General features: G+C 40.4%; 1 protein-coding gene across 13 annotated transcripts in view; it reads right to left on the bottom strand.

The window, feature by feature from the left end:
* CADPS (calcium dependent secretion activator) overlaps positions 1–1,987 on the bottom strand; it is a 571,423-nt gene extending 569,436 nt beyond the window's left edge. For 10 of the 13 annotated variants that reach the window (XM_060202985.1, XM_060202986.1, XM_060202980.1 and 7 more), the window contains exon 1: positions 1,075–1,643. In XM_060202985.1, the coding sequence (XP_060058968.1) occupies positions 1,075–1,512 (438 nt within the window). In that variant the 5' untranslated portion in view covers positions 1,513–1,643. Of the gene's footprint in view, positions 1–1,074 lie in introns of all 13 variants that reach the window. The other 3 variants (XM_060202988.1, XM_060202982.1, XM_060202989.1) reach the window with 3 other exon arrangements.
* Positions 1,988–26,791: the final 24,804 nt, after the last annotated feature.

Here is a 26,791-nt window from a genome sequence, read left to right as displayed (position 1 = left end):
ACTAACTCACTTCAACTGGGTATCTCCTCTTCAGTCTGCCCCTTCCCCCCCCCCCCCCCATCTTGCGGGAATCCCTTCCCCTCCTTATTGTGCCTCCGGAGCAGCAGTTGTTAGAAATAAGTACCTGTTAGAAATAAGTACCTGTTCTTTTCCTCATCAAAGGCAGTCCTGAGTCTCCTCAGCCTACCGTTACCCCAGCCTTAAGACACAGAAAGCTAATCTTTATTTATTTTTGATGCTTATAATTATGAGGCTTTTTGCACTTATACTTTATTTAGATGGCAGCAGCAGCGCTAGTAGGTTGCTGGAGAGCCAGAAGGTGGCGGGGGAAGTCACCTTGGGAAGAGAATAGTGTCAAAGCGAGGAAGGTAGAACGCTGACCTGGCAAAAAGAAAGAAAGGGGCTTGTCCCTGCTTCTGGGGTCAGTGAAGAGGGTGAAGGGGGACTGGAGGAAACTCCACTCGAGAGGGAAACGGTGCCCGACACTCTAAGGCGACCGTAGTAGGTAATCAGCTGACCCAGGCAGCAGGAGGGTGCCCTTCACAACGTCCCTGGAAGCTCTGTCTTTTGAGCTGGTTTTCTCCCGCCTGCCCCTGCGGTTGTTCTCTGCCGGGGTGAGAGGAGCGCGGCTCGGAGGATCTCTGCTCGCGGCACACCCGCGCCCCCACCTGCCGGGTCCCCCCCGCCCACGGAGCGCACGCCCAGGAGGGCGGGCCCGTAGTTGAGCGCAGCCGCCCGCCGCAGGAGAGTCCTGGGAACTCGGCAAGCAAGCCAGGCCTCTCTGGGATCCGCGGGTTGCATGTCACTCCCCGCGCTTCCGAGCCACAAAGCCGGACCAGGCGCTCCTAGGAAGGGAGGCTGGGGCGTTTGGCGCTGCGCTCCAGGCCGCAGGCCGATCCCGGGCCCCTCCTGGCGCGCTCCGGGCATGCCAGGACCCTTCAAGCCCCTTCCCCAGGGTGCGGTCCGCTCCTCTTAGGGCTCCTTCACGCCAGCGGCGCCGCCAGCTCCCATTGTTCGCCCCGCCCGCCTGCCCAGGTCCGGGCGCTGCTCCCTGGGCCTCCGAGGCTCACCTACCTTCTGCTGCCGGCGAGCCATGTCGGTGGGCTGCTTGGCGTTGAAGGGGTAGGCAATGCAACGCATCACGAACACATAGAGCTGCAGCTTCTTCTTCCTCTCCTCCTCTTCCTTCTGCAGCCGTTCCAACTCCTCTTTCTCCTTTTCGCTCACCACCGACGGGCTGGGGCTGGAGGGCCGGCCGCCGCCGGCGCGGCTGCTCGGCTGCAGCCCCCCGCCCCCGCCGCCGCTGCTCGCGCCGCTGACCCCGCCGCCGCCGGCGCCCACTCCGGCCCCGGCCCCGCCGCCGCCACCTAGCCCAGCACTGCCGCCCGAGCCCTCGCTGGTTCGGCTGGGAGACAGGCGCGCGCCGGACGCGGCCGAGCCGAGCACCTCCTTGCCGCTCTCCTCCTCCACGATCTCATCTGATTCCTCTTCGCTGGACGAAGGGTCCAGCATGGTGTCGCCTGTGGAGCGGGGAGAGGGTGTCTGGAGCCCCGGGCTTGGGGCGCAAAAGGAGGCAGGTAGGGGTGGGCTTCCGCGGTTGGGCGCTTCTCCTGAATCAGTGAGCGAGTTCGCTGCTGCTCTGCCTCGGCCGCCGCAACTGCTTCCTCCGCCTGGCTCTTGGGAGCTGGGCTTGGACCCAGGAGCGCAAGGGGAGGAGGGAACGGGAGAGGTGCGTCCGTGGACCCGAAGTGGGCTGGGGGCGAGTCAATTGCGAGCCCCGTGCCCGCAGCCGGATGCCATCTGCAGCCGCTGAAGAAGGCGCCTCCAGAAAAGATGCCGAGTGTTGCAAGCTGTCGATGCAGCCAAGAGCCGAAGAGGCATCTTGCCGATTGGGGAGGGAGCGGCGCTTACGTGTTTATTGGCTTAACTCTCCCGTGTCCGTAAAGGATGGCTGGAGGGGGGTGGATAGCGTGGCACGTCCCCCAAGTCTCAGAGCTCCAGAACTAACCCCAATTCTTTCTCATTCGCTTCACCTTCTCCCCTGGATGGATAATTCCCTCGATGCCCAGCTTCCATTGTCTCGACCTCTCCCTTTTCTCTGGGAAAAAGTTCTTGGGGGGGAAATAGAAATAGACAAACCAGTGACTTCTTGTCAACTAAGACTTGGCTGTCTGTTTAAATGCTCAATCCAGGTCTCGCTAAGAGGAGTAGGAGGCACGATTCCAGACAGGACAGAAAGCCCCTATGTCCAAGATTGTTCACACCTGAAACGTGGAGGCAGTGGGCTGAAATGTGTGTGTTCGTGTTCCACCTGTGCAGACACAGATTCCAGCAATTTATTTAATGTTCACTCATTAAATAAACATGAATCAAAATTTGAGCGAATTGGTGCATCAACCAACTAGCTCAACTATATAAGTAGAACCCCCCCGCCCTTGCCTACCCCCCAAAGCTATGATGAACATTCTATTTTTTTACATTAAAGTTTTTTATTTAAAAAGTGGAAATATTGACAAGACTATAGGAGAAAGGGGTACATTTCCACACAATTCCCACTCCCAGAACTCTGTATCCAATCCCCTCTCTTGATAGCTTCCCTATTCTTTACCCCTCTAGGAGTATAGGCATAGGATCATTGTGAGGTGGAACATTCTTTAATACCAAGAACAAGGAATAATTTCTGTTGAGGCAGGTGCCTACCAGAGAGACACAGAGGGGTTGCTGGTTGTTCAAACCTTCTATTCTGGCTCAATGGAGGATTTGGGTGAAGGAGTGAGGAGCCTGAGATGAGATGAGACAAAGTCACCCCAAGAACTCAGCGGCATTAATTTCTAGTGTGCTGACAATGTCTCACTGTTTTCCTTCCTGCTTCTAGGTTATCTATTCAATACAAAGCAGCAGATGGTGCCTTCCTCCCTCTCCCTCTGCTCTTTTCACTTAGGCCAATAAACCTGGAGGACAGGGAGCTGGCCAGCGTGCTGAATCTAATCACCAGCCCACAGATGGATAGAAAACAAACTAACCCCTGCTACCCTGGAATCTTAGGTTACCTAGAGACCTCTCTCCACCTCCTTGCACCCATCACCTATACTTAACGTATTTTCGAATGCTTTAATTACTCATAGATACTATAGAGAGTTGTAAAAGTGTAATGTGAATTTAAAGTTCACATCACATGCTTGTTTATGTATTTTCAAAGCTACCGTAAGTTCTACTGTAGACTTTGATATTCAAGTGAAGCTTTCTATCTTAGCTGTTTGGGAGCTGAAAATGAACTCAGAATAACACCCCACAGCCACAGGGAAATGACTCAGTGGGTAGAGTGTGTGTCTTGCATGCCTGCAGTCAAAATTCAATTCCTGGCACTGCATATGTGAAAATAGTACCCTGGCCTCCCTCTCTTGCTCTCCCTTATAAATTAGCTAATCTTTTTTTTTTAAATCTAGCTTCACATTAGCTCCAGTAACCCTGCTTGATTTTCATAATGCACACATATATGAGAGGCCAGGTGGTGCAGCCAATAGAGTACACACATTTCGAAGTGTAAGGACTTTGGTTCAAGCCCCAGGCACCCACCTGCAGGGGAAAGCTTCATGAGAAGTAAAGCAGGGCTGTAGGTGTTTCTCTTTCTCATTATTTCCTCTTTCTCAATTTCTGTCTCTACCCATATACATACATATGGATAGATAGTCCTGGTGACTATTTAAAATAAAAGAATACATATGTGTATATATATATGATATGTAATGTACAAGTAACTTCAATATCCTACCTCAAGAACACAACTTCTAATACCATCACCCTATCAATTTAGCATAAATAATTAAGCATTGTGGAAATTGTTAGAATTTGGCAGTCCTCACTTTTCAATTCTTCTGAAAAAGTCAAAGATGTTCAAATGTTGTGTTACTTTCCCCAGAACAGGAAATACAGTAGACCAATCAAATCAACCAAATGTTTCTCGGTGCCCTTCATGGAGTCAACATTGTTCCAGATGCTTGAGGTAAATGGAATTTTTAGAAGACAGTCTCTTAAATAGTCTATAATCTCCTTTGGAAGATACAACATAAACATAAGAAAAGCACTTATTTCAAGGCAACCTATGAACAGATACAAAGTAAACTAATAAAAGCTTGCATAAACAAAACAATTGGCTATGGAAGAGACTATATTTCTAAAATATTGTTAAATTTTTAAAGGAAGAAATCATGAATGAATGTGAATAAAAGATACTATAAATGCAAAAAGTAGTTTTCAAAAAGTCATACAGCTTTTGAGCAAAGAGTAAGCAAACTGTAGAGTATTTTGGAGATGGGGCTGGGTAGGTATGAGAAAAGTAAAGAGGAAAAGAGAAGAAAAAAAGTAATAATCCATTTAGTTAAATGGAGGGATAGTGGTCAGGACACAACAATAAACTTTAATTTGACTTGAGAACATGGAAATTTGAAAAAGGTGGGGGACGTGTCTAAAAGGTCAATTATTGTTTCTAATTATATACTTCTTTAAGCACACTTAAGCATTTTTAAGTATTTTTTAATATTTTATTTACTTGTGAGAAAGACAGGAGAAGAGAGAAAGAACCAGACATCACTCTGGCCAGGGATCAAACTCGGGACCTCATGCCTGAGAGTCCCAAGCTTTAACACTGCGCCACCTCCCAGACCACCATTTTTAAGTATTATCAATGATAGAACTATTTGAAATTCTTAAATTGCTACATATAATAATAATTAGCTTAGCTTAGTTTTTAAATTCCGTTGGAATGCTTCATTTTTACCACTTTGACTCATTAAAACATATTAGCAGCTTTTATTAAGATTATAAACATTGTTTAGTATAGATAGCATTACTTACATGAGTCTAATATTCTCCTTACCTCCCTCAAGTGTATTCAAAGAAGCTTTGGTTTATTTGCAAGCCAACAAGATAACTCACCTGGATAATTTATCTTATTTGACATATACTTGACCCAGGTTCAAGTCTGGTCTTCATCATACTGGAGAAAGTTTCAATGCTCTTTGTCTCTGTCTGAAAAAGTTGGCCTGGAGTGGTAAAAACCTGAAGATAACAAACAAAAAATATGTATTTGTTTTCAAATGGTTAAGACTGCTGTCTTTTTTCATTATTGGATAGAGACAGAGAAAATTGAGAGAGGAAACAGAAAAACACATGCAGCCCTGCTTCACTCCTTATAAAGCTTTCTCCCTGCAAATGGGGACCAGGGGCTTGAACCCTGGTCCTTGTGCAATATAATGTGTGCACTGAACCAGGTACACCACTGCCTGGCTCCCCTGCATTGCACTGCATCTTTTAAAACTTACATCATTGGTTTGCAGTGATAGCAGGAAGTCTGCATCACCATAAATGCGAACCATGTTTGAGCCTCTGGCACCACATGGAAAGTTCTAGGGTATCAGAGAAAGCTCCAGTGTTGTACTGTCTTCCCATCTCTGTTTCACTCTATCTAAATTAAAAAAAATAGTAATCCAAAGTGGTCAAAATGTATAGGCATGAGATCCTGGTTCCATTATAAATAAATAAGTACAATAATGCATATCTTTTTAAAGATAGCATTGTCTCTAAGAGCTAATTCAATGTCTTTGAATATATAACTTACCAGCCAGAACACTTAGGTATCTAAAGTAGGAGTTATAGATGTCTTAGGTAAAAATATTGGTAAAAAAACAAAAATACAGAATGCATCCATAGGTTTTGAACAATAATCTTTTATTAATATCCACATTCATATAAAATACACATGCACACAACTCTACCATACATTCTAATACATGAGTATTTATATCCTCAAACAAACTATTTTAGGATCTTGCATGTTTGCCCCCACCTCTAGTTCTGCTATGTAGAAAACTTGAATAACCTCAAGGTGATGGAATATGTTTTAGTCAGCCATCTGGAGACCATATCATGAAAGTAGAAGTTATAACAGAATTTTTTAATCCCTCCCACAGAAGGCAAAGTCTAGAGGAAATGGAAATAACTGAGACAAACAGGGTTTTCCTATCTAGATCTCAATAATTTCTATTCTCCTTGGAAGTAATTCCATGATTGTGAAAAAGTTCAGTTTGAGGGGCTATCTGACTCACTAGGAATTAGTTAATGGATTAGTGAAAAACAATAACTTCTTTATGTCACTAATATGACATGTTTCAATAATAAAATTGAGTTTTGAGCACATTTAAATGGCTTTGTGAATTTTCTTCTAGTTTGGTCTAGCTGATTTTTAAATCTTACAGTAAATATTATATTATCTACCATTATTCATCTCATTTCACCCAATCCATATTTCTTTTATCAAAAGTTTTTTTTCAAGGGTGAGTAAAAGAGATCACTTGGATAGTACATTGCTTTGCCAAACATATGACCCAGGTTCAAGTCCAGCCCCACTGTACAGAAATGTTCAGTGCTGTGGTGTCCCTATCTACCTATCTATCTATCTATCTATCTATCTATCTATCTATCTATCTATCTATCATCTCTGCCTTGTTCTTTCTATCTGAAAAAGTTGGCAAGGAGTTACAAAGCTCCAGAGATGGCAAAAGGGGTAGGAGCAACACTCTGGGAAATGGTGCATTGACTAGAACCATGGACTTACAAACATGAGGTCTAGAGTGCAGTCCTTAGACTCTCGTGTCTTAGCTTCTCCCCCTTCCCATGAATTAATAACCTAATATTTTAAAAATGGGAGTAATTTTCAGGCATCAAAATAAACACATTTGCACTTTATGGCATATGTATTGGGTTATCAGAAAAGTCATCCAATATAAGGAATCGGATACAGAACTCTGATGGTGGGAATTGTATGGAAATGTACCCCTCTTATCCTACAGTATTGTTGATCATTATTATTAAATCAATAAGCAATAAATAAATATTAAAAACAAAAAAGAAAAATGTCATGACTTTTTTGTTTTTAATATTTATTTATTCCCTTTTGTTGCCCTTGGTTTTTTTTGTTGTAGTTATTGTTGTTATTACTGATGTCGTCATTGTTGGATAGGACAGAGAGAAATGGAGAGATGAGGGGAAGACAGAGAGGGGGAGAGAAAGATAGACACCTGCAGACCTGCTTCACCACTTGTGAAGTGACTCCCCTGAAGGTGGAGAGCCAGGGGCTCAAACCGTGATCCTTAGGCCAGTCCTTGTGCTTTGCGCCGCGTGCGCTTAACCCGCTGCTCTACCACCCAACTCCTTCATGACATATTTTTCTATGCAAAAATGCATAATGAATTTTCCAACAATGCAGTAGATGCTTGGACTCTTAACCTAAGTAGTTCTGCCTCTACCACTTAATGCTAGAGCTAGTCTGAGTAAATTATACTTACTCATACTCAATTTCTCCACCTATAAAATGAAGGAGAATAGTATTTGCTTCCCTTGAAATTACAAGGAAATTTAGATGCTATATTAAAAGTACTTTCCAGCAAATTTTAGATATATACTTCTTTTTTACAAGTAGTAGGAAAGAAATTATGATAAGTGGAGTATCATAAATTGAATAAAATAATTGGAAGGAAAACACAATGTTAAAAAAAACCAAACAACTCAGAAATATATTCTTGAATAATAGAATATTTATTTAATTGACCCCTGATTTTCGATAGTATTTTAAATAGTATTTTCAGTTACTTTTTTTTGAGAAAGCTACTCTTTGTCATTATTTATCAGATAGTAATTCTTGCTAAAGTGAAAGAAGGTGGATTAGAATGAAATCAAAGAATGATCACAAGTCTATCATAATCCTAAAGCTTTAAAATAATAAAATCAAACAAAACAATATCTTTCATTTTGTTAAAAATATTTTGGAAAGATTACTACTCCATGATAAATGGAATAACAATTTTTACAGTAAATATTTAACCTCAAAATTGAAATATGTCTGGAGAGTCCTCAGAACATTAGACATAGGCCTACCCTATTAATCTGGTAATCCCTCTCCTATGATTCTATTCAAAAACAACAAAAGCACATATCCAAAGGCATCTGTGTACACCTAGGTTCATAGCAGCACTATTTGTAATAGCTCAAATTTGGAAGCAAACCAGATACCCCAAGAACTGATGAGTGGTTAAGAAAGTTATGGTATATACACACAACAGAATACTACTCAGCTATAAGAAAGGATGCTATCATCTCATTTACCTCATTTTGGATGGAATTCATGTTAAGTCACATAAGTCAGAAGGAGAAGATGATGAATATCAGATGACCTATTTATAGGTAGCACTTAAGATAAAAGAACACCCCATCACCTGGGGCCTAGTTAGGGAATCCTAAGATTCTTTCATAGATAACGCCCTCTCTCCACTATCACTGGTCACTTCCATCAAGAACATCATCTTTTTAGTTATATTTCAAAGGACCTGTAGCTATACTAGTGTGTGTGTTTTTTTTTTTTTTTTACCTGAGCCTGAAATCTGATATGCAGGTCAATGTTTCCTTTTAAAAAAATAAAAAGAATTTTTTAAAAGAACATCATCTTGAGCCTTAATTATATTTATATTAATTGCATGTATATATTTGCTTCAAGTTTGGGAGCTTTCTAGTTCTATTTTCAACTCTGACTATATCTTCTCAGACATTATTTCTATCCCTCCTCCATGTTTACTATCAAGCTCAAGCAAAATTTACTGAAATCATGGGCCCCTAGAAACATAACCTAAAACAGACTTTGTAGTGTCTTACCAGCCTACAATCCTTATTCTCACCTTCTCTACTCCTACTTTCTGTTTCTTGTTTACTAAACATTTTGTCTTGCTTCATATCAGACACCAAGTTTCAAATGTTTCTATGATTCCTTTCTGAACTCCCTGGGCGGCCAACCTCACCAATCTGTCCCAGAACCTCATGTCTCCAGAGCTCTACCCCACTAGGGAAAGATAGAAATAACTGGTGTTATAGATCAATCTGCCAATACTCATGTCCAGCAGAGAAACAATTACTGAATCCAGAACTTCCACTTTCTTTTTTTTAAAATTTATTTATTTATTTTCCCTTTTGTTGCCCTTTTTTTTTTATTGTTGTAGTTATTGATGTCATTGATGTTGGATAGGACAGAGAGAAATAGAGAGAGGAGGGGAAGAGAGAGAGGGGGAGAGAAAGACAGACACCTGCAGACCTGCCTCACCGCCTATGAAGTGAATCCCCTGCAGGTGGGGAGCCGGGGGCTCGAACCGGGATCCTTATGCTGGTCCTTGCACTTTGCGCCACCTGCGCTTAACCCGCTGTGCTGCCGCCCGACCCCCGCTTCAGAACTTACACTTTCTACACCGCAAAAAGAATTTTGGTCCAAACTCACAGAGGGGCATAAATGTTAGCGGAAGATAATTATAGGACTTAGGACTCCAATTCCATCAGGACTCAGAGAAGAGGAAAAAGGGAAGGACATTTATAAGTACCAACAGGTGTAGGTGTGACTTAGAAAGGAAGAGAAGACAGGGCCATAGGGGGAAAAAAATGAACAAAATATAGGTAATTAATTCTAGAAATAATACTCAATCCCTGTCTGTGACATTGGGAGATCCACTGTAGTTTCCAATGAACGGAATGGAGATATAGAACTCTGGTGGTGGAAATGGTGTGGAATTGTACCCTGTTATCTTGTAATTTTGTAAATCAATATTAAATCACTAATTTAAAAAAAGATAAAAGGATCTTGGATGGAGCTTGAAGATACCATGTTAAGTGAGGTAAGTCAGAAACAAAAGGATAAAGATGGGATGATCTCACTCACAGACAGAAGTTGAAAAACCAGTTCATAAGGGAAAACACTAAGCAGAACTTAGACTGGAGCTGGTGTACTGCACCAAAGTAAAAGACTCTGGGTTGGGGAATGGGGGGTCATTCAGGTCCTGGAACATGATGGCAGAGGAGTAACTAGTGGGATTTATATTGTTATGTGGAAATGTTATACATGTATAAACTACTGTATGTTACTGACAGCTGTAAACCATTAATCCCCCAATAAGAAAAAATAAATGAAGAAAAGGGAAAACAGAGTGAAATGTAGACTCACTGTGGTCTCTTGAATCAATGCCAAGGGTTAAGATGGGGTGAGTAAGAGGGACTTGAGAGGAAATTGGTGGAGAAGGGCTTAAATTGGTCTTGGAATAGTATGTAGACTAGGAGCTCCATGGCATAATCAGTTAGCACGAGGTACTTATATAGGAATAATATGTAGACATCTATTATGGTGAGATAAGAAATTGCAGGGGGCAGAGCCAAGATGGCGAGTTGGAGGCAGCTGCTGATGTGAGCTCCAACAACAGCGGCCAGATAGGTAGGATATTACACTGTCAGCAGGATGGGGAAAGTGTGACACTAAGAAGGTGACTATACCTCAATCTTAGGTTAGAAAACGGAGGAAACAGAAAGGAAACCTTCTGATTTTTCCTGAAGTGCACCCCTCAACCCACCCCAAAACCAGACCCTAGGGGCTGGAGAGCTGCTACTAGCAGGCTCCCTGCTGAGGTTTTTTTTTTTTTTTTTTTTACTAAGATTCCTGGCTCAACAGGGGTGTCATTCCAGTTCTTTCCCTATTTGACTTCCTTTTCTCTCTCTTTTTTTTTCTAAGTGGGAGGAGCCCTAGTTGAGTAACAAAATATCTGACCAATCAGAGCCTCACCCCTGCCTGGGAAAGACTACCTTGAGGTTTTTTTTTTTTTTTTTTTTTTTTACAATTGTTGGTCTTTGCTCAGGCTGCCTGAACTAATCCTGAGCCCGCCAAGCAGCAGACTGACTGTTAGGGATTTTTACTCTATTTTATTTTAATATTAATATTATATATACATGTGTCCCTCTCCACCTTCCTTCTTCAGGTTGACCAAAATTAACTGTTATGGTTTTTTCCATTGCTAGGTGACTGGCTGTCCTGTCCACTGTGAGAGGAACTTGTTTCATTCTACCTCTTCCATCCACTCTCCCCTTTTTTCCTCCTCCTAGCTAATTAACAAAAAAATCTTTCCTTTCACAGCTCTTTTTCTTTTTTTTTCTTGTTCTTATCTTCTTTTCTTACCTCCTCCTTCTGCTTTCTGAATTCACTGATACATGCTTGTGAATCATTTTGGAGAAGAAATCTGACTCAGAGTGGACTCTCTATGTTTATCTCTCTTCTCTACTTCCCTTTCTCCCCTTGCTAGCCCGAGAATTTACAGAGGACAGCACATTTGCATAATTGTCTATTCTTGCTTTCCCTTTTTTTCTTTCTCTTTCTCATTCATTTAGATTTTGTTGCTATTTTTTCTTGGACCTGAGGTTTTGTTTGGCTAACTGGTCAATCTTAAACTGCATCAATCCTTGATTCAGTTTCTATTGTTGTAATTTATGAGGATGGTGACTGCATTTGTCATAAAGGTGTTTAACATAGTGTGGCTTGTACTCAAAACACAACAGCTGAAGAACAACAGAACAAAAAAATAAAAAACACATCAATAAAAAAGTTTAGATCAAGAGTAAATAAAACTGCAAGCACAATGAATCAAGACAGGATCCCAGAATAAACTTCAAATCAGTCAGAAGTAACCATAGATAATGAAAGTATGCAAGCAATAGTAAACTTAATAATCACAGAAATGAAGACAACTATGGAGGAAAGGGCTATCAGAATTAGGGAAACAACAGATGAGACCCTCAAGGAAAATACTAGCTACCTCGAGGTAATCAGAGAACTGAAAGCTGAAATAGCTGAACTAAAATGTCAATTAGCAGAACAAGTTAATACTATAACTGAACTGAAAAAAGAAGCTGAGGGAAGGGAAAGCAGGCTAACAGAAGCAGAAAACAGAATTAGCCAGACAGAGTATGAGCTAGAGAAAACTAAGAGGTAAAAGAGTCCAAAAAGAGATTGAGAGACACTGAAAACAACAACAGAGACATATGGGATGATCTCAAAAGAAGTAACATTTGTATCATTGGCCTACCAGAGGAAGATATAGAGGAAGGGGAAGTAAACATTCTAGAGGAAATAATAAAATAAAACTTCCTAGACATAAACAACAGAAAGGACATTAAGATTCAAGAGAGTCCCAAACAGAATCAACCCAGACCTGAAGACACCAAGACACATCATAGTTACAATGAAAAAAAGTAAGGATAAAGAGAGGATCCTACAGGCCTCAAGAGAAAAACAAAAAGTCATATATAGAGGAAAACCCATAACATTATCAGCAGACTTCTCCACTCAAATTCTAAAAGCCAGAAGAGAATGGCAAGGTATCTATCGAGCTTTGAATGAAAAAGGGTTTCAACCAAGGATAATATATCCTGCTAGACTTTCATTCAAACTAGATAAAGAAATCAAAACCTTCTCAGACAAACAACAGTTAAAGGAAGCAACCATCACCAAACCTGCCCTGAAAGAGGTTCTAAAAGACCTCTTATAAACAAGAACATGACCATAATACTTAGCATATATCAGAGCAAATAAAAAATAGTTGAATAATGGCACCACAATACATTAAATCCATAATATCAACAAATGTCAATGGCTTAAACTCACCCATTAAAAGGCACAGAGTGGGAGGATGGATCAGAAAACACAACCCAACCATATGCTGCTTGCAAGTATCCCACCTGACCCAACAAGACAAACACAGATATAAAATGAAAGGATGAAAAAATTTAATACAGGATAATGGACCAGAAAAAAAAAGGCAGGAACAGCCATTCTCATCTCTGACACAATAGACCTTAAATTAAATAAATTAATAAAAGATAGGCAAGTGCATTACATAATGATTAAAGGATCAATCAACCAATCAATTGTTAAGAAGGATCAATTGTTAAGAAGACTTAACAATTATTAACATCTATGCAACCAATGACGGACCATCTAAATACATCAAGCACCTACAGAAAGAAATTCAAAAATACATCAATAGTAATACAATAATCATGGAAGATTTTAATACAGCACTCTCACACTTAGACAAATCAACAAAGCAGAGAATCAACAAAGAAACAAGAGAATTAAATGAAGAGATGGACAGACTAGACCTCCTGGACATTTTCAGACTTCTTCACCCCAAAAAACTGGAATACACATTCTTTTCAAATCCACATAACACATACTCAAGGATAGACTACATGTTAGGCCACAAAGACAGCATCAACAAATTCAAGAGCATTTTCAAGAGCATTGAAATCATCCCAAGTATCTTCTCAGACCACAGTGGAGTAAAACCTAGACATAGACCAGGTCCTGTGAGATAGAGCATATGTTCACATGTATCTATAAATTAGGGCAAAATATATACCTGAGAGCATATGTTCACATGTATCTATAAATTAGGGCAAAATATATACCTGAAAGCAAAAATACACAATAGTCTTTAGTGAGTCAGTATCAAGTTCATAATGAACGAGTGTCCACTTAGACTTACATACCGTCCTCACCAACTTCCTATTACAGTTCTCTCAATCACTCCAAAGCTAACCTTAGCAAAGCAAAGACTGCAAAAGCTGAATAAGTGCAAGAGACTGGCATACTTTAACGATGACTCTTTAGTCACTATCAGGCCATTCCACCAGCTGGGGCCCTAATCGGGGAGTCCTGAGTCTCCCAAACAGACCTGATGGCCTACACCTCAAACAAATCCCTCTCTCCATTATTTCAGGTCATCTCTATCAGGAACAATAAAATAAACCCCTTTGTGGGCCCCCATAGGACCTTGCCCTCAACCTGGATCAACAATGGTAGAGAATGTTCCATCCTCCAAAGGGAGGATGGACAACATACTCTATGATACACCTGAAGAAGAGGGGTCGATAGTGGGGCAGAATGGAATGTTCCTACTTATGACCACAGAATGTGAGCTCAGATATAGAGGGATGTAGAGGTCACACAGACTCCTAAGCTAATTATGGGCCCCTGATCACATCAAATTGATGGGGTTTACAATAATATTTATACCCCTTCCCATATTGGGGAGCTACTCTCTTCCCTGATGCAGCTTTCTGGTTCTCTTTCCAGCGATGACATCATCTCCCCAGACAATAATTAGGATTCACCTGTATATCAGATTTCAGGCTCAGGCACAAAAACAAACAAACAAAAAACACTAGTATAGCTACAGGCCCTTTGAAATATAACTAAAATATGCCTACTATCTATCTACAAAATGGAGGACTCCCCAACACTTCACCTGCACTATTCCAGCCTTTAGGTCCATAACTGTCCAACAGTTTGTTTGGCTTTATATATTAACTCTCTTTTCAGCCACCAGGTTCCAGATGCTAGCAGGATGTGACCAGACTTCCCTGGACAGACAACCCCACCAATATGCCTTGGAGCTCTGCTTCCCCAGAGCCCTTCCCCACTAGGGAAAGAGAGAGACAGAATGGAAGTATGGATCAACCTGTCAATGCCCATGTTCATCGGGGAAGCAATTACAGAAGTCAGACCTTCAACCTTCTGTATCCCACAATGATCTTGGGTCCATACTTCCAGAGGGTTAAAGAGTAGGAAAGCTATCAGGGGAGGGGTTGGTATACGGAGGTCTGGTGGTGGGAAGTGTGCGAAGCTGTACCCCTCCTATCCTATGGTTTTATCAATGTTTCCTTTTTATAAATAAAAATTTTTTTAAAAAAAGAAGATTCTTTCTACTAAAAAAAAAGAAAAAGAAAAAAAAGAAATTTCACCCAGAGACTGGCATACTTTAATGGTGACTCTTTAGTCATTATGAGGCTACCCCATCAGCTGGGGCCCTATTCAGAGTCCTGAGATTACCAAACAGACATGAGGGTCCTAGACCTTAAATAAATCCCTCTCTCCATTGAACAACGGTAGAGAATGTTCCATCCTCCAAAGGGAGGATGGACAATATACTCTATGCTACACCTGAGGAATATGGGTCGATATTGGGGCAGCTTGGAATGTTCCTACTCATGACCACAGAAAGTGTGCTCAGATCTATAGGGAAGCAGAGGTCACATAGGCTCCTAAGCTGAATATGGGCCCCAGACCAAATTAAATCGATGAACTTTACAGTCAATAATATTTATACCTCTTTCCATATTAGGGAGCTACTCTCTTCCCTGATCCAGCTTTCTGTTTCTTTTCCAGCCATGACATCAGTTCCCCAAACAATAACTTAGATCCTCCTGCATATCAGATGTCAGGCTCAGGAAACAAACAAACTAACTAACTAACTAACTAACAAAAAACCCTAGTATAGCCACAGGCCCTGTGACCTTTGGAATATAGCTAAAATATGCCTACTAGCTATCTACAAAATGGAGGACACCCCCCCGCCCCAACTCCTCATCTGCACTATTCCAGCCTTTAGGTCCATGGTTGGTCAACAATTTGTTTGGCTTTGTATATTAACTCCCTTTTCAGCCACCAGGTTCCAGATGCTAGCATAATGCTGACCATACTTCCCTGGACAGACAACCCCACCAATGTGTCCTGGAGCTCAGCTTCCCCAGAGACCCACCCTACTAGGGAAAGAGAGAGGCAGGCTGGGAGTATGTATCAACCAGTCAAAGCCCATGTTCAGCGAGGAAGCAATTATAGAAGCCAGATTTTCCACCTTTTGCAACCCATAATGACCTTGGATACATACTCCCAGAGGAGTATCAGGGGAGGGGATAGGATACAGAGTTTTCTGGTGGTGGGAATTGAGTGGAGTTGTACCCCTCTTATCCTATGGTTTAGTCAATGTTTCCTTTTTATAAATAAAATTAAAAAAAAAAATAGTTCAATGGCATGAAAAAAAAAAAAGAAGAAATTTCACCCATGGGCCATATGAGTCATCATATCTCCAATAAAATAATTTTTAAAAAATCACCCAGGAATAGCTACTTTAAAATATAATTTGTTAAGTATCTCTCCCATGTTTGCCCAATTAACTGGCATCTAGGTGATAAAGAACAATTTCTGACACAATTATGTCAATATTTTATTTTCTGATTGTTGACCTAGTTCTAAGATTAAATATCTGTGTTTTTTTTAACTAGTGATTTAATACTGATTTACAAAATTATAAGGAATAGGGAACTGTTCCCACCACCAAAGTTATGTGATATCTGGTCTTTTATTCTCATAATTACCCTTATTAATGCTAAAGTTTTACTGTTTTATCATTTTTCTTGAGATAACCTACTAGACAAGATACTTCTAGATATCCCCTGTTTTATTTGTATACCTGCTTACTGAAAGAAGAAAGATACTCCAATCAAGAACTTAAAATGTCTAATTCTGCATAAAGGATGTGAGGTATGAGTTATACCTATGTAATCGCAGACTTATGTTCAAATTCTGTTTTGTTTGCTTGCTTGCTTTTAATTATCTAGGCTCTCACTGTCCTGGGATAACTATTTTTCTTTTCTCTTCTGTTCTTTTTTACCTCCACGGTTATTGTTGGGACTCGGTGCCTGCACTACAAATCCACTGCTCCTGGCAGCCACCACCCCCCCCCCCATTTTATTGGACAGGTCAGAGAGAAATTAAGAGATGAGGGGGAGATAAGAGGGGGAGAGAAAAAGGTAATACACCTGCAGAACTCCTTCACTCCTCATGAAGAGGACCCCCTGCAAGTGGGGAATGGGGGCTCAAACCCAGATGCCTGTGCAGGTCCTTGTGCTTCCTATTATATGCCCTTAACCAGGTTCATCACTGCCCAGCCCCCTGGAATGACTATTTTTTTAAATATATTTTTTATTTAAGAAAGGAAACATTAACAAAACCGTAGGGGAGGAGGGGTACAACTCCACACAATTCCCACCACCCAATCTCCATATCCCACCCACTCCCCTGATAGCTTTCCCATTCTCTATCCCTCTGGGAGCATGGACTCAGGGTCTTTGTGGGTTGCAGAAGGTTGAAGGTCTGGCTTCTGTAATTGCTTCCCCGCTGAACATGGGCGTTGACTGGTCGGTCCATACTCCCAGTCTGCCTCTCTCTTTCCCTAGTAGGGTGAGTCTCTGGGGAAGCGGAGCTCCAGGACACATTGGTGGGGTCTTCAGTCCAGGGAAGCCTGGCCGGCATCCTGATGGCATCTGGAACCTGGTGGCTGAAAAGAGAGTTAACATACAAAGCCAAACAAATTGATGAGCAATCATGGACCCAAAGGTTAGAATAGTGGAGAGGAAATTTTGGGGGGGGGGTTTACTCACTGCAAACTCTAGTGTACTTCTGCTTTCAGTTATATATTTTGCACTAGTTTATGGATATGTGTGAACATATGCTCTCTCTCACAGAACCTGGTCTATATCTAGGTTTTGGGACTTTGCTAGAAAGTAAACCACCTGGGATGGAATTAGAGAATTCTATGAAAGGAAAGGTCTCACCCGAGTAATGAAGCTGAAGGGTTGTCATTCCACACCTGTAGTCTCTGGACACAGTCTGAGCTAAAGCATGTTGAGGTGGCAATCGTTGCATTGATTAGGTTGCGATCGGCAGATGCAATATTATTTGGTATGGATTGGGAGAGACATGTGGGAAAGTGGGCCCTATCCTAAGATTCCAGGACTGGGGGAAATATAAGCTCTATAGTGGAGATGTGAGGCTCCTGCTGTCTTAGGGTTCAAAAAGACAATGGATAGTTAATGTTATCATCACATTATTTGGTAATTGGATTAACTTTGAAAAGTCCTTTTGTTAGGGTTTGCTGTATAGTACCCAGTATCTTATATAGCGGTGCCACAGGTTGTTTGAAATGACTATTTTTTAAAGACAGAGAGATAGAAGGAGAAAGGGCAAGACAAGGTACACTATCTATGTGAGCTGTTCTGCAGGCCAGATGCTTATTTCTTCAACCCTGAAATTTGCAATTATAGTATCAAATGCAGAGTGATTCTCTGAAGGTAACCAATGATAATGCATGTAAAATGCTTATCAAAATGTGTGGCACATGTTCAGGAAGTGGAAGCTATTATTAACTTCATACATGATTTGTGTCTCAGTGGGTAAGAAAACTAAATCAAGAGACATATGTAGCATTTGCCTTCTGCATAGAGGACAGGTCCTATTGGAGAAACATCTGCAAAATTCTATTTGGGCTTCAAGTACACAACCTTCCTTCCCTGAATAACTTCATTTGAGATGGTTTATAAAAAACATATAAAGTTATCATTACATATTTTGTCAAAATCCATTTTGGAATAAATAGGTTTACCACATGACTAAGAAATGAGGATGTTATAACTAGACTTGTAATGAGGTTGACATTCCTGAGCTAATAAAGAAAGGGCTATTCATACATTGTTTTTTGAGGGCTCAGCTAAATGATTTTCAGAAAGAGCTTCCACTAGCTTGTATTTGCATAACAATAAGATTCCCTCCACCTTCCTATAGTCTTATTTGTAGATCCCACATAGAATATTTATTAAAGTCTAAATGCAATTACACCTTTTGTGAATTTTGTGTTTGATCATGAATAGGGTTGAGTCAGAAAGTCTGTGGAGGAGATATAAAGGAAAATATACAAGAAAGCAGCCTCATCTTATATTTAGCAATAACATTCAAATGACAGAGAGAGGACTCGAAAAAAAAAAGTTATTCACTGAGTGTATTCATCATTAATCTCTGGTCTTTGTTTATTGCTGTCATTAATTCAGCTAACATATGCTGTATGTCAGAAGATTTGCTTCTAAAATGATGGGAAAAGTGGTCTTGCCCTAACCTCATCTGTTTAAAAGTGCTTTTATATGAAAAGACAATATAGTGAATCCTCAAGTAGTAATGTGTTTAACATAACAAAAACCATGCTTCAGATTACAAAAAAAAATTATAAAATGAACTTTTTAATTTCATTCCAGCAACTTAAATCTGTTTTTACCCCTATTATTTTGAACTAGGAATTATTTTAAAACTTTTTATATTTTACTATGAATATTTCATAGGGATGGAGTCGAAATAATCTAGCGAATTATTTATTGGGGGGCATTAAGCAAGTTTCATTTTAACCATAAAAGAGTTTTACCTATTTGTCTTTAATTCCAAGGAAACTAGAAGATTTGGATAAGAAAAGGCAACAAATTATCTTTCATTGTGATTTCACAGATTTAAATTTTTCAAAGTAATTTTCCTGCCACCTGATGTTATTTTCTTTTGCAAAGACAAAACAAATCAATTTAAGAGGGAAATGGAAAGAAAACAATAATCTATGTTTTCATGTTCCTGGATTATTGGCTTCTCTGGTAGGCTTGTCTTGATTATTTTTAATCATACCAAAATATTCATAATTTAAAAATTGGCAGGAAATGAAACTATAATCCTTCTGTCCCTGTTGGAACATACCAGGAATCAGGATTTTCTCTTATCCCAGAGATTTCTTTCAAGATGTGCCAATTTTCAAGCTGGGGATTCTAAGTGACAGAGTTATATGTAAGACCTCACAGTGAGCCAAAAGTTCTGGTATATGCTCCCTGAAAGTGCATTCTAGGACCTTAAAGGCATTGCAGTTTTGCTAATTGATATGTGGATGTGTTTTTAAGCATTGCACCAGTTTCTCTTGTCATGTAAATTAGATTTTGTGAGCAGAGGCACTGCTAATCCTCACCATTTATGGCAAGTGTATGGAGACTTCTAATAATGCTTGTTAAGTAACTCTTGACTTTAGGGGTTTTAAAGAGAGTTTTATTTCACTTTTTAATGATTTAATAAATACACACTGAGCCACTCTTATGGACCAATGTCTGTGCTAGATCCTAAGAACACAGTGTTGATTGAACACTTTTTTTTTTCTTTTTTGTGGTGTGTGTATGTGTCTTGTGTATTTTCAAGAAGCTCATAGTATATATTGGAATATGGATAATGAAGGAAAAATTATAATGTCCTTGGAGGTGATTGAGGATGGGCCTTGGGTTTTATGGAATCAGCTAGGAGGAACAGCTAAAGTTGAAATGTGAAGCAATATGAAGAACTAGAGAGGACTGCGTGGTGGTGTACCCAGTTAAGCACAAATATTACTACATGCAAAGACAGGGGTTCCAGTCCCCACTTCCCTGCAGGGGGGACACTCTACAAGCATCAGTAAAGCAGTATCTAGCATTCTATCTATCTATCTATCTATCTATCTATCATGTCCCCCTCCCATCTCAATTTCTCTGTCCTATCCAATTAAAAAAAAAAAGTAGAAAAAATATTACCACTAGGAGCATTAAAAAAAAAAAAACCTGGAAAAGTGGACTTGGCAATGGGATATAGCAGTTCAATATGTCTGACAGAAAGAACATGTACCCAGAAATGATGGTCAGGTGAGGGTCTCTATTTGATACTATTAGAAAGGTTTTAAGTTAGTTTTTTTTTTGCCTTTTTTTCATTGCTCTTGGATGCTATTTTTCCCCTTTTGTTGCCTTTGTTGTTTATCATTGTTGTAATTATTATCGTTGTTATTGCTATTGTTGGATAGGACAGAAAGAAATGGAGAGAGGAGGGGAAGACAGAGAGGGGGAGAGAAAGGCACTTGCAGACCTGCTTCACCGCCCGTGAAGTGACTCCCTTGCAGGTGGGGAGCTGGGGACTCCAAGCGAAGCCGGACCCTTGAGAGGGTCCCCGCGCTTTGCACCACGTGCTCTTACCACGTGCTACCGCCTAGCCCCCAAGCTGATGATTTTCTAAAGGAGAAAGAGGACAGAGGGCATTTCCGAGCAAAGTCTTAATGGTAGATGGAAGAGTCTGCTCAGATCCCATGAATGGATAGGTTTAAGCTTAAATTCTGTTTGTTTTTGTTTTGCCTCCAGGGTTATCGCTGGGGCTCCATGCTAGCACTACGAATCCACTGTGCCTGGCAGCCATTTTTTTCCGCATTTTATTGAGTAGGACAGAGAGAAATTGAGAGAGGAGAGAGAAATAGGGAGAGAGAAAGACATCTGCAGGCCTGCTTCACTATTTGTGAAGCAGACCCCTGTAGGTAGGGAACAGTGGTTTGAAACCCAATCCTTATCCTGGTCCTAATGCTTAGTAATATGCCCACCTAACCAGGTGTGTCACTGAACTGCTCCTGAGAACCTTAAGTCTTGTGTGTAAGTCATAATTTTTTTTCTTTAGTCATCATTTTTGCCACCTTGGTATTGTCTCCGTGCACAACATTCAAATACTATATCATTTTCACTTTATATTTCCTGCTACCTAGAAATCGTCTTTGTTTCAATTTCTGTTAATACTTCTGTATTCCATATCCCATTGATAACTTCTTGTCTTTAATTTCAATTCTTTCCAAAAATAATTTAAAGACCCTGGTGGTGGTGTGCTTGGTAAAACACAAACATGACCGATTTTCGTTTAAAAATCTGAAAACAAGTTTTTCATTTGCCCTTTGTCTCTCCTATGGGCATTATTTAGCCTCAGAACTTGGAAAGTATGGCTATAAAATAGCTGCTGTCCCCATAAACAAAAATGCAGGCTATGACCTGTAATAAAATAATTTTCACAACATACTGCCATTTCTGGTTACTGTGAGGGTAAACCAAAGCTTCAAAATCTACAAAAGCAGTATTAATCACAGTTTTTATAAAAAGTGATGGGAGTCCGGCTGTAGCGCAGCGGGTTAAGCACAGGTGGCGCAAAGCACAAGGACCAGTGTAAGGATACCGGTTCAAGCCCTGGCTCCCCACTTGCAGGGGAGTCGCTTCACAAGCGGTGAAGCAGGTCTGCAGGTGTCTATCTTTCTCTCCCCCTCTCTGTCTTCCCCTCCTCTCTCCATTTCTCTCTGTCCTATCCAACAACAACGACAATAATAATGACTACAACAATAAAACAACAAGGGCAACAAAAGAGAATACATAAAATAAATATTTTTTTAAAAAGTGACTTTTAGTTACATTTAGGAAGAACTCTGGAGCATCTTGATTTTTTTTTTATCCTAACTCCAAATTGTATTTAATATATTCATCACCAGGCCTCAAGCAGAGTCTTAATTTTAAAAACAGAAACAAGCAAAAATCACACCACAGAATAAGACAGAATCCTGCACAATAGCTAAGGAAAGGGCTTATTATATTTCCTTAAAGAAATACATTTTAAAAAGGAAAGCACAAGATGAGAGACTGGGACAGGGCTCTTAACTAGAGACTTCCTTTAAGTAGGATTTTTGCAAACTTATTAAAGGCACAGGGATTTTCTAGAGCTTAGCAGCATGTATGTTCAAAGGGAAACTATGGTGAGTTCTCATATGCTCTGATGGAGAGTAGGAGGGTTCTGAAATCCAGGTAGAATCATTTGTCCTTTAAGGTGTTCAAGGCAAGTGTCTCCCCATTAACTAAGGAGAAACATAACAGAAATCTGACACTGAAGTGGGAAAGAAAATGTAGAATTTAACTACCTCTATCCTTTCTCATTTAAACCTACAAGTTTTAACCTACACCTTCAGATGAGGCCTTTCCCTGAAGATGGAGATCCAAAGTGATGATAGAAGTTCCCACTTTTAATCTATCTATGCTAACTCAAATGTTTGCTCTAACTATTGGGACATAATTTTGAAAATTTTGTATGCATAAAGAATATCTGTAAACAATTTTAAAGATGGAAATTCCTGGCTTTCACCCCACTAATTCTTGGCATGTTAGATTTGTGATGAGTTTCTGTAATATACTACTTTTGATCAGACTCTCAAAAAGAAAATGGTACAAATACTCTATCTCCCCACTTTGAGAAGTGATCCTTAAGTAATTTTCATTTCTGTGACACAGAATACAGGAGATACTACTATTTTACTACTATAGGAAGTGCTAGACAGAACCGGGGGAGGGGGAGAATCAAGATATTTTCTTCTATATATGTAATCAAATGAATCCTTGATAAGATTTCCTTGAGAAATAACCAAAATGGAATCTAAATCACAGTGTCACTCAAAGGGAGATGAGGAAACATCCAAATGCAAGAAAATTGTGACTCTGCACAAATCTCAACTGGTTATGAGGATTTACCTGTTTCTGAAGATTTGATTCTTCTCTCTTATCCATTCAATATCAAGATAATCTAAGGAGCTGCTCTGCCCAGGGAACCTCCGGGGAACCCCCACTCCCTCCCCTGCCCCATTTCCTAGTTGCTATTCTCCCTACTCCAGACTCTGCTCCTAACCCTAAGGACCCAAATTCCAGGTTTATGCAACTTCACATGCATTCTTGTGGGTTGTGTGATCTGTGGGAACCTCTGGGCCATGCACTTTTCCCCTCCAGAGGAAGGAGGAGTGTGGGACTATGTGATAGCTTGGTAGAGCATAGGGGAGCTCTCCCATCCTTGGATGGAGGTCAGGATAGACACCATACTTGTTAGTCTCTCTCGTCATAGAGGTGAGCCAAGAGGGAAAAAGTCTCCCAGACTAAGCTTGCCTTGTTAGTCTCTCAAGCCCACAGAAACCTCACTGCCTTTCTCCACTAACTGCAGGCCACATGGCTGCCTGCTTTAAGATTCATTTACTCAAAGTTCACCTCACCTTCTGATCACAGAGGAGAACACACCTTATCACACACTACTAGCAATGCCCTTTGATGTCCTTAATTTGCATCAAAACTTGCTTATCTTCTCTCTATCTTGCCTCAACTGGTTCAGCCCCTATTGTCCCCTCAAAGGCCTTTGAGTAATTAAATGCCTGCATCAGGAGACTAATTATCTTGACATTTATGTATCTCATCAAATTCCTGTCATAACCAGCCCCCTACCATAGGGGCAAGCTGACCTTTAAGAAACCTGTAATTTCTGACATATTTGAATAATGTCCTTTGTTTGGTTTTCTATTGAAACTCATGTCCACATGCCAATAAACGAGATTTGAGAGCACTTCATTTCTCCCCAGTGTCTCTTGTCTGTCTTCACGTCGTCCCTTGAATGAGCGAGAGAGAGCTGGTCAGTTTTGCCTTCCTGCTGGACCTCCCCTCGTGTGAACAATGACAGAGGAGCCTCGCTCACCCTGGAAATTTGGGAAATCAAACTGGAATCTCCATACAGGAATAGAGGCCTTATGCACCACACTCATGCAAATAATTGCCCAGTGCATCTGAGACCTCCTCCTCCCCCTCCTCTTCTTCATTCTTGTTCTTGTTGTTCTTGTTCTTCTCCTCCTTCTCCTCCTCTGTCTCTATCTCCTTCTCCTTCTTCTTTCTTTTTCTTTGAATTATTGTCTGTTCCTTTGGTGGCCCTGGTTTGGCTTTCTGGGACTGACAAATTGATTCATAGTCATCAATATAGGTTGTTGGATCTCTTACTATTATTATTATTTTGGTTTATACTCGACAGTAAAATATAGTAGTCTGTACATGTGTAATATTTCTAAGTTTTCCACATAACATCTGAGACCTTCTTACCCTGCTTTAATGCATAGAAAAATGAATTAGGGTCCAGGTAAATTTTTTCTTCTAGTCGCTTCTCAATGGCAAATATTTTAAGAAAGGAAAGCTATTTTTAAAGATGGCTTGTATTAGACTATTGATTCCAGACCCCAAAAAATGGGTCAGCTCTCTTCCTGAGCTAAGCATATTTTTGAGAAATCCTTAAATAAATGCAAAGTCACTAATTTGCCACTTAGAATCCTGACTTCACTCTGCTGAGGATGAGACAATTTTGTTCTTAACCTATTTTTCTGTCAGTCTATTTTACATTCATGGAGCATCTCTGACCTCCCTCCACCCCAGGTTAGGCAGTCAGGAGCCCCAGTGGTATTCTCAGACTGGATCTGCAGTTATTTTAGGAATTTAAATTGCTTAAGTCAGGCCCTTTTAAGAATGCCTTCATTGGGTCAGTTCCACACAGGACATCCTTAAAATTGCTTCCATGAGCATGTGAGCGGTTTTTGCCATTGGTCTTTTCTGTTTGGGCTCCAGAGGCTGCTAGCCTGGGAAGAAGAAAGGGTAGATTATTTGCCTTCTATAGTATGTGAGAGCTGGGCTCTTAGCCCAGAAGAAGTGGCCGAGGAATTTTCAGCTTTGCTTACAGTCAGACCTTCCACCTACTGCTCCCCATAAAGGTCTCTGGTCCATACTCCCAAAGGGATAAAGAACTGGGGAACTTTTTTTGGGGGGGAGTATGGAACTCTGGTGGTGGGAATTGAATTGTATGGAATTATAACCCATTTATCCCACAATATTGTCAATCATTATTAAATCACTAATTTAAAAAAGAGCCACAAAAAAAAGAAAAGAAAAGAAAGAAACACACACACACACTCCTCAAAGTAGTTCAAGGAAGGGAGGGGATGTTTTGGCTCAAATACTGGCCATCTATTCAGTGACAGAGTATCAGAGAAAGTTGGTTCTGAGCTTTAGTGAAATCAGCAAGGCTTAGTCCTTTTCCTTTGGTGTCTACTTTCTGTTATGTTGACTTTATTTTAGGTAAGACTTTCTGCCCATAATGTCCTTTGTAACACCACACATTTTAATGAGTTAGTGGCCTTCTGTTCAACTTACTGGATTTTTTTTTTCTTTTAAGAGAAATAGTAGTTCTTCCCATGAGTCTCCTAAACATTTTTATTAGAACCTCATTAGGCTGATTTGGACCAAATGCCACCTGTTGCCTATTATAATGTAGTGCTCTAATTAGCTAATACAAAATTAAATACCTACTCTTGGAATTGGAAACCCCCCCCCCCAAAGGACAGGAACTGTGATGGAAAGTAGAAGAAAGAAGAAAAATGAGTATCATGTCTGAAGAAGAAAAGCAATAGTTATTGGATTAAAAACAACAATAACAACAACAGGGAAGGGGATGGGATACAAAGTTCTGGTGCTGGGAATTGGGTGGAGTTATACCCCTCTTATCCTGTGTTTCTGTTGGTGTTTCCTTTTTATAAATAAAAATTTAAAAAACAACAACAAAACTATATCTATTTCTATCATCTACCTATAATAAAATTAATGATGATTGTGAATTCTTGGTATAATTCTGGATTTTAAAGAGCACCCAATATCCTAGGGGTCTTCAAAATTCCAGATCTCACACAGTCTCTAAAATAATGCCAAAAAGAGAGATGGAAAATGCAAGTCCTACTTTGGTATTATTTGCATGTCCTGTGGGAGATTCAATTGTACAGAAGACTGAAAATGCAGCAAGTTTGGTCCATTCCAGCTTTGCATATCACATAATCTTGTTCAATAAGAAAAAATTGCTGTTATTTGATGAGTGCTTATCATGTGTCCAGTGTACTGGGTAATACACACACACACACACACACACACACACACACACACACACACACAGAGTTGATAATGCTAAGCTATTCATACTATTTAGAATAAATGAAAATCTTAAAGACAGAACTGGTTAAAAATGGAAGGGTGTTTCTGAAGAGTAACAAATATATATGTCTTCTTCCTTTCTGTGTCATCACTTAACTGAACACATAGTGGAGATTCAAAAATTGGTTGAATTAATGCATGTCCAATATTGTTTCAGTTTTTAATATGTTGATAACACTCAAAACTTCAGTACATTTTTTTCTTCCCTGTAGTCTATGGGAGCCTAAGGGCTTTTAAACTATAAGTAGGCTTCTTAGCTTAATCCCTCATTCTTGACGAAGAAATAAAGTAGGGTGGGGCAAAGATAATACAGTGGTTATGCAGAGAGACTCTCACAGCCCCACTAATAAGCCATTGAGGTATAGATCTTCTCCTGAGTTTCCTGGTTAGTTTTCTGTCCCCTGCTCCAGCTTCTGAGTAGCAATGGAGACTCACAGTTGCATTTGGTGAGTCTTAGAGGAGTCCTCTCCTCCCTTCAGCCATCTTTTTGTTGGTGAAACAGACTAGAGGTGGTGTCTCAACTGGTAAGCTGCCAGACTGTTACCAGCCACTGAATCTCTCCCTAGGATCCTTTCCGTCCAAAAGCCACATGTGTTTGCAC

Source organism: Erinaceus europaeus, chromosome 12 (assembly GCF_950295315.1).
Source record: "Erinaceus europaeus chromosome 12, mEriEur2.1, whole genome shotgun sequence".
In the NCBI taxonomy this organism is placed as follows: domain Eukaryota; kingdom Metazoa; phylum Chordata; class Mammalia; order Eulipotyphla; family Erinaceidae; genus Erinaceus; species Erinaceus europaeus.
This window is presented reverse-complemented; position numbering and strand designations above follow the sequence as displayed.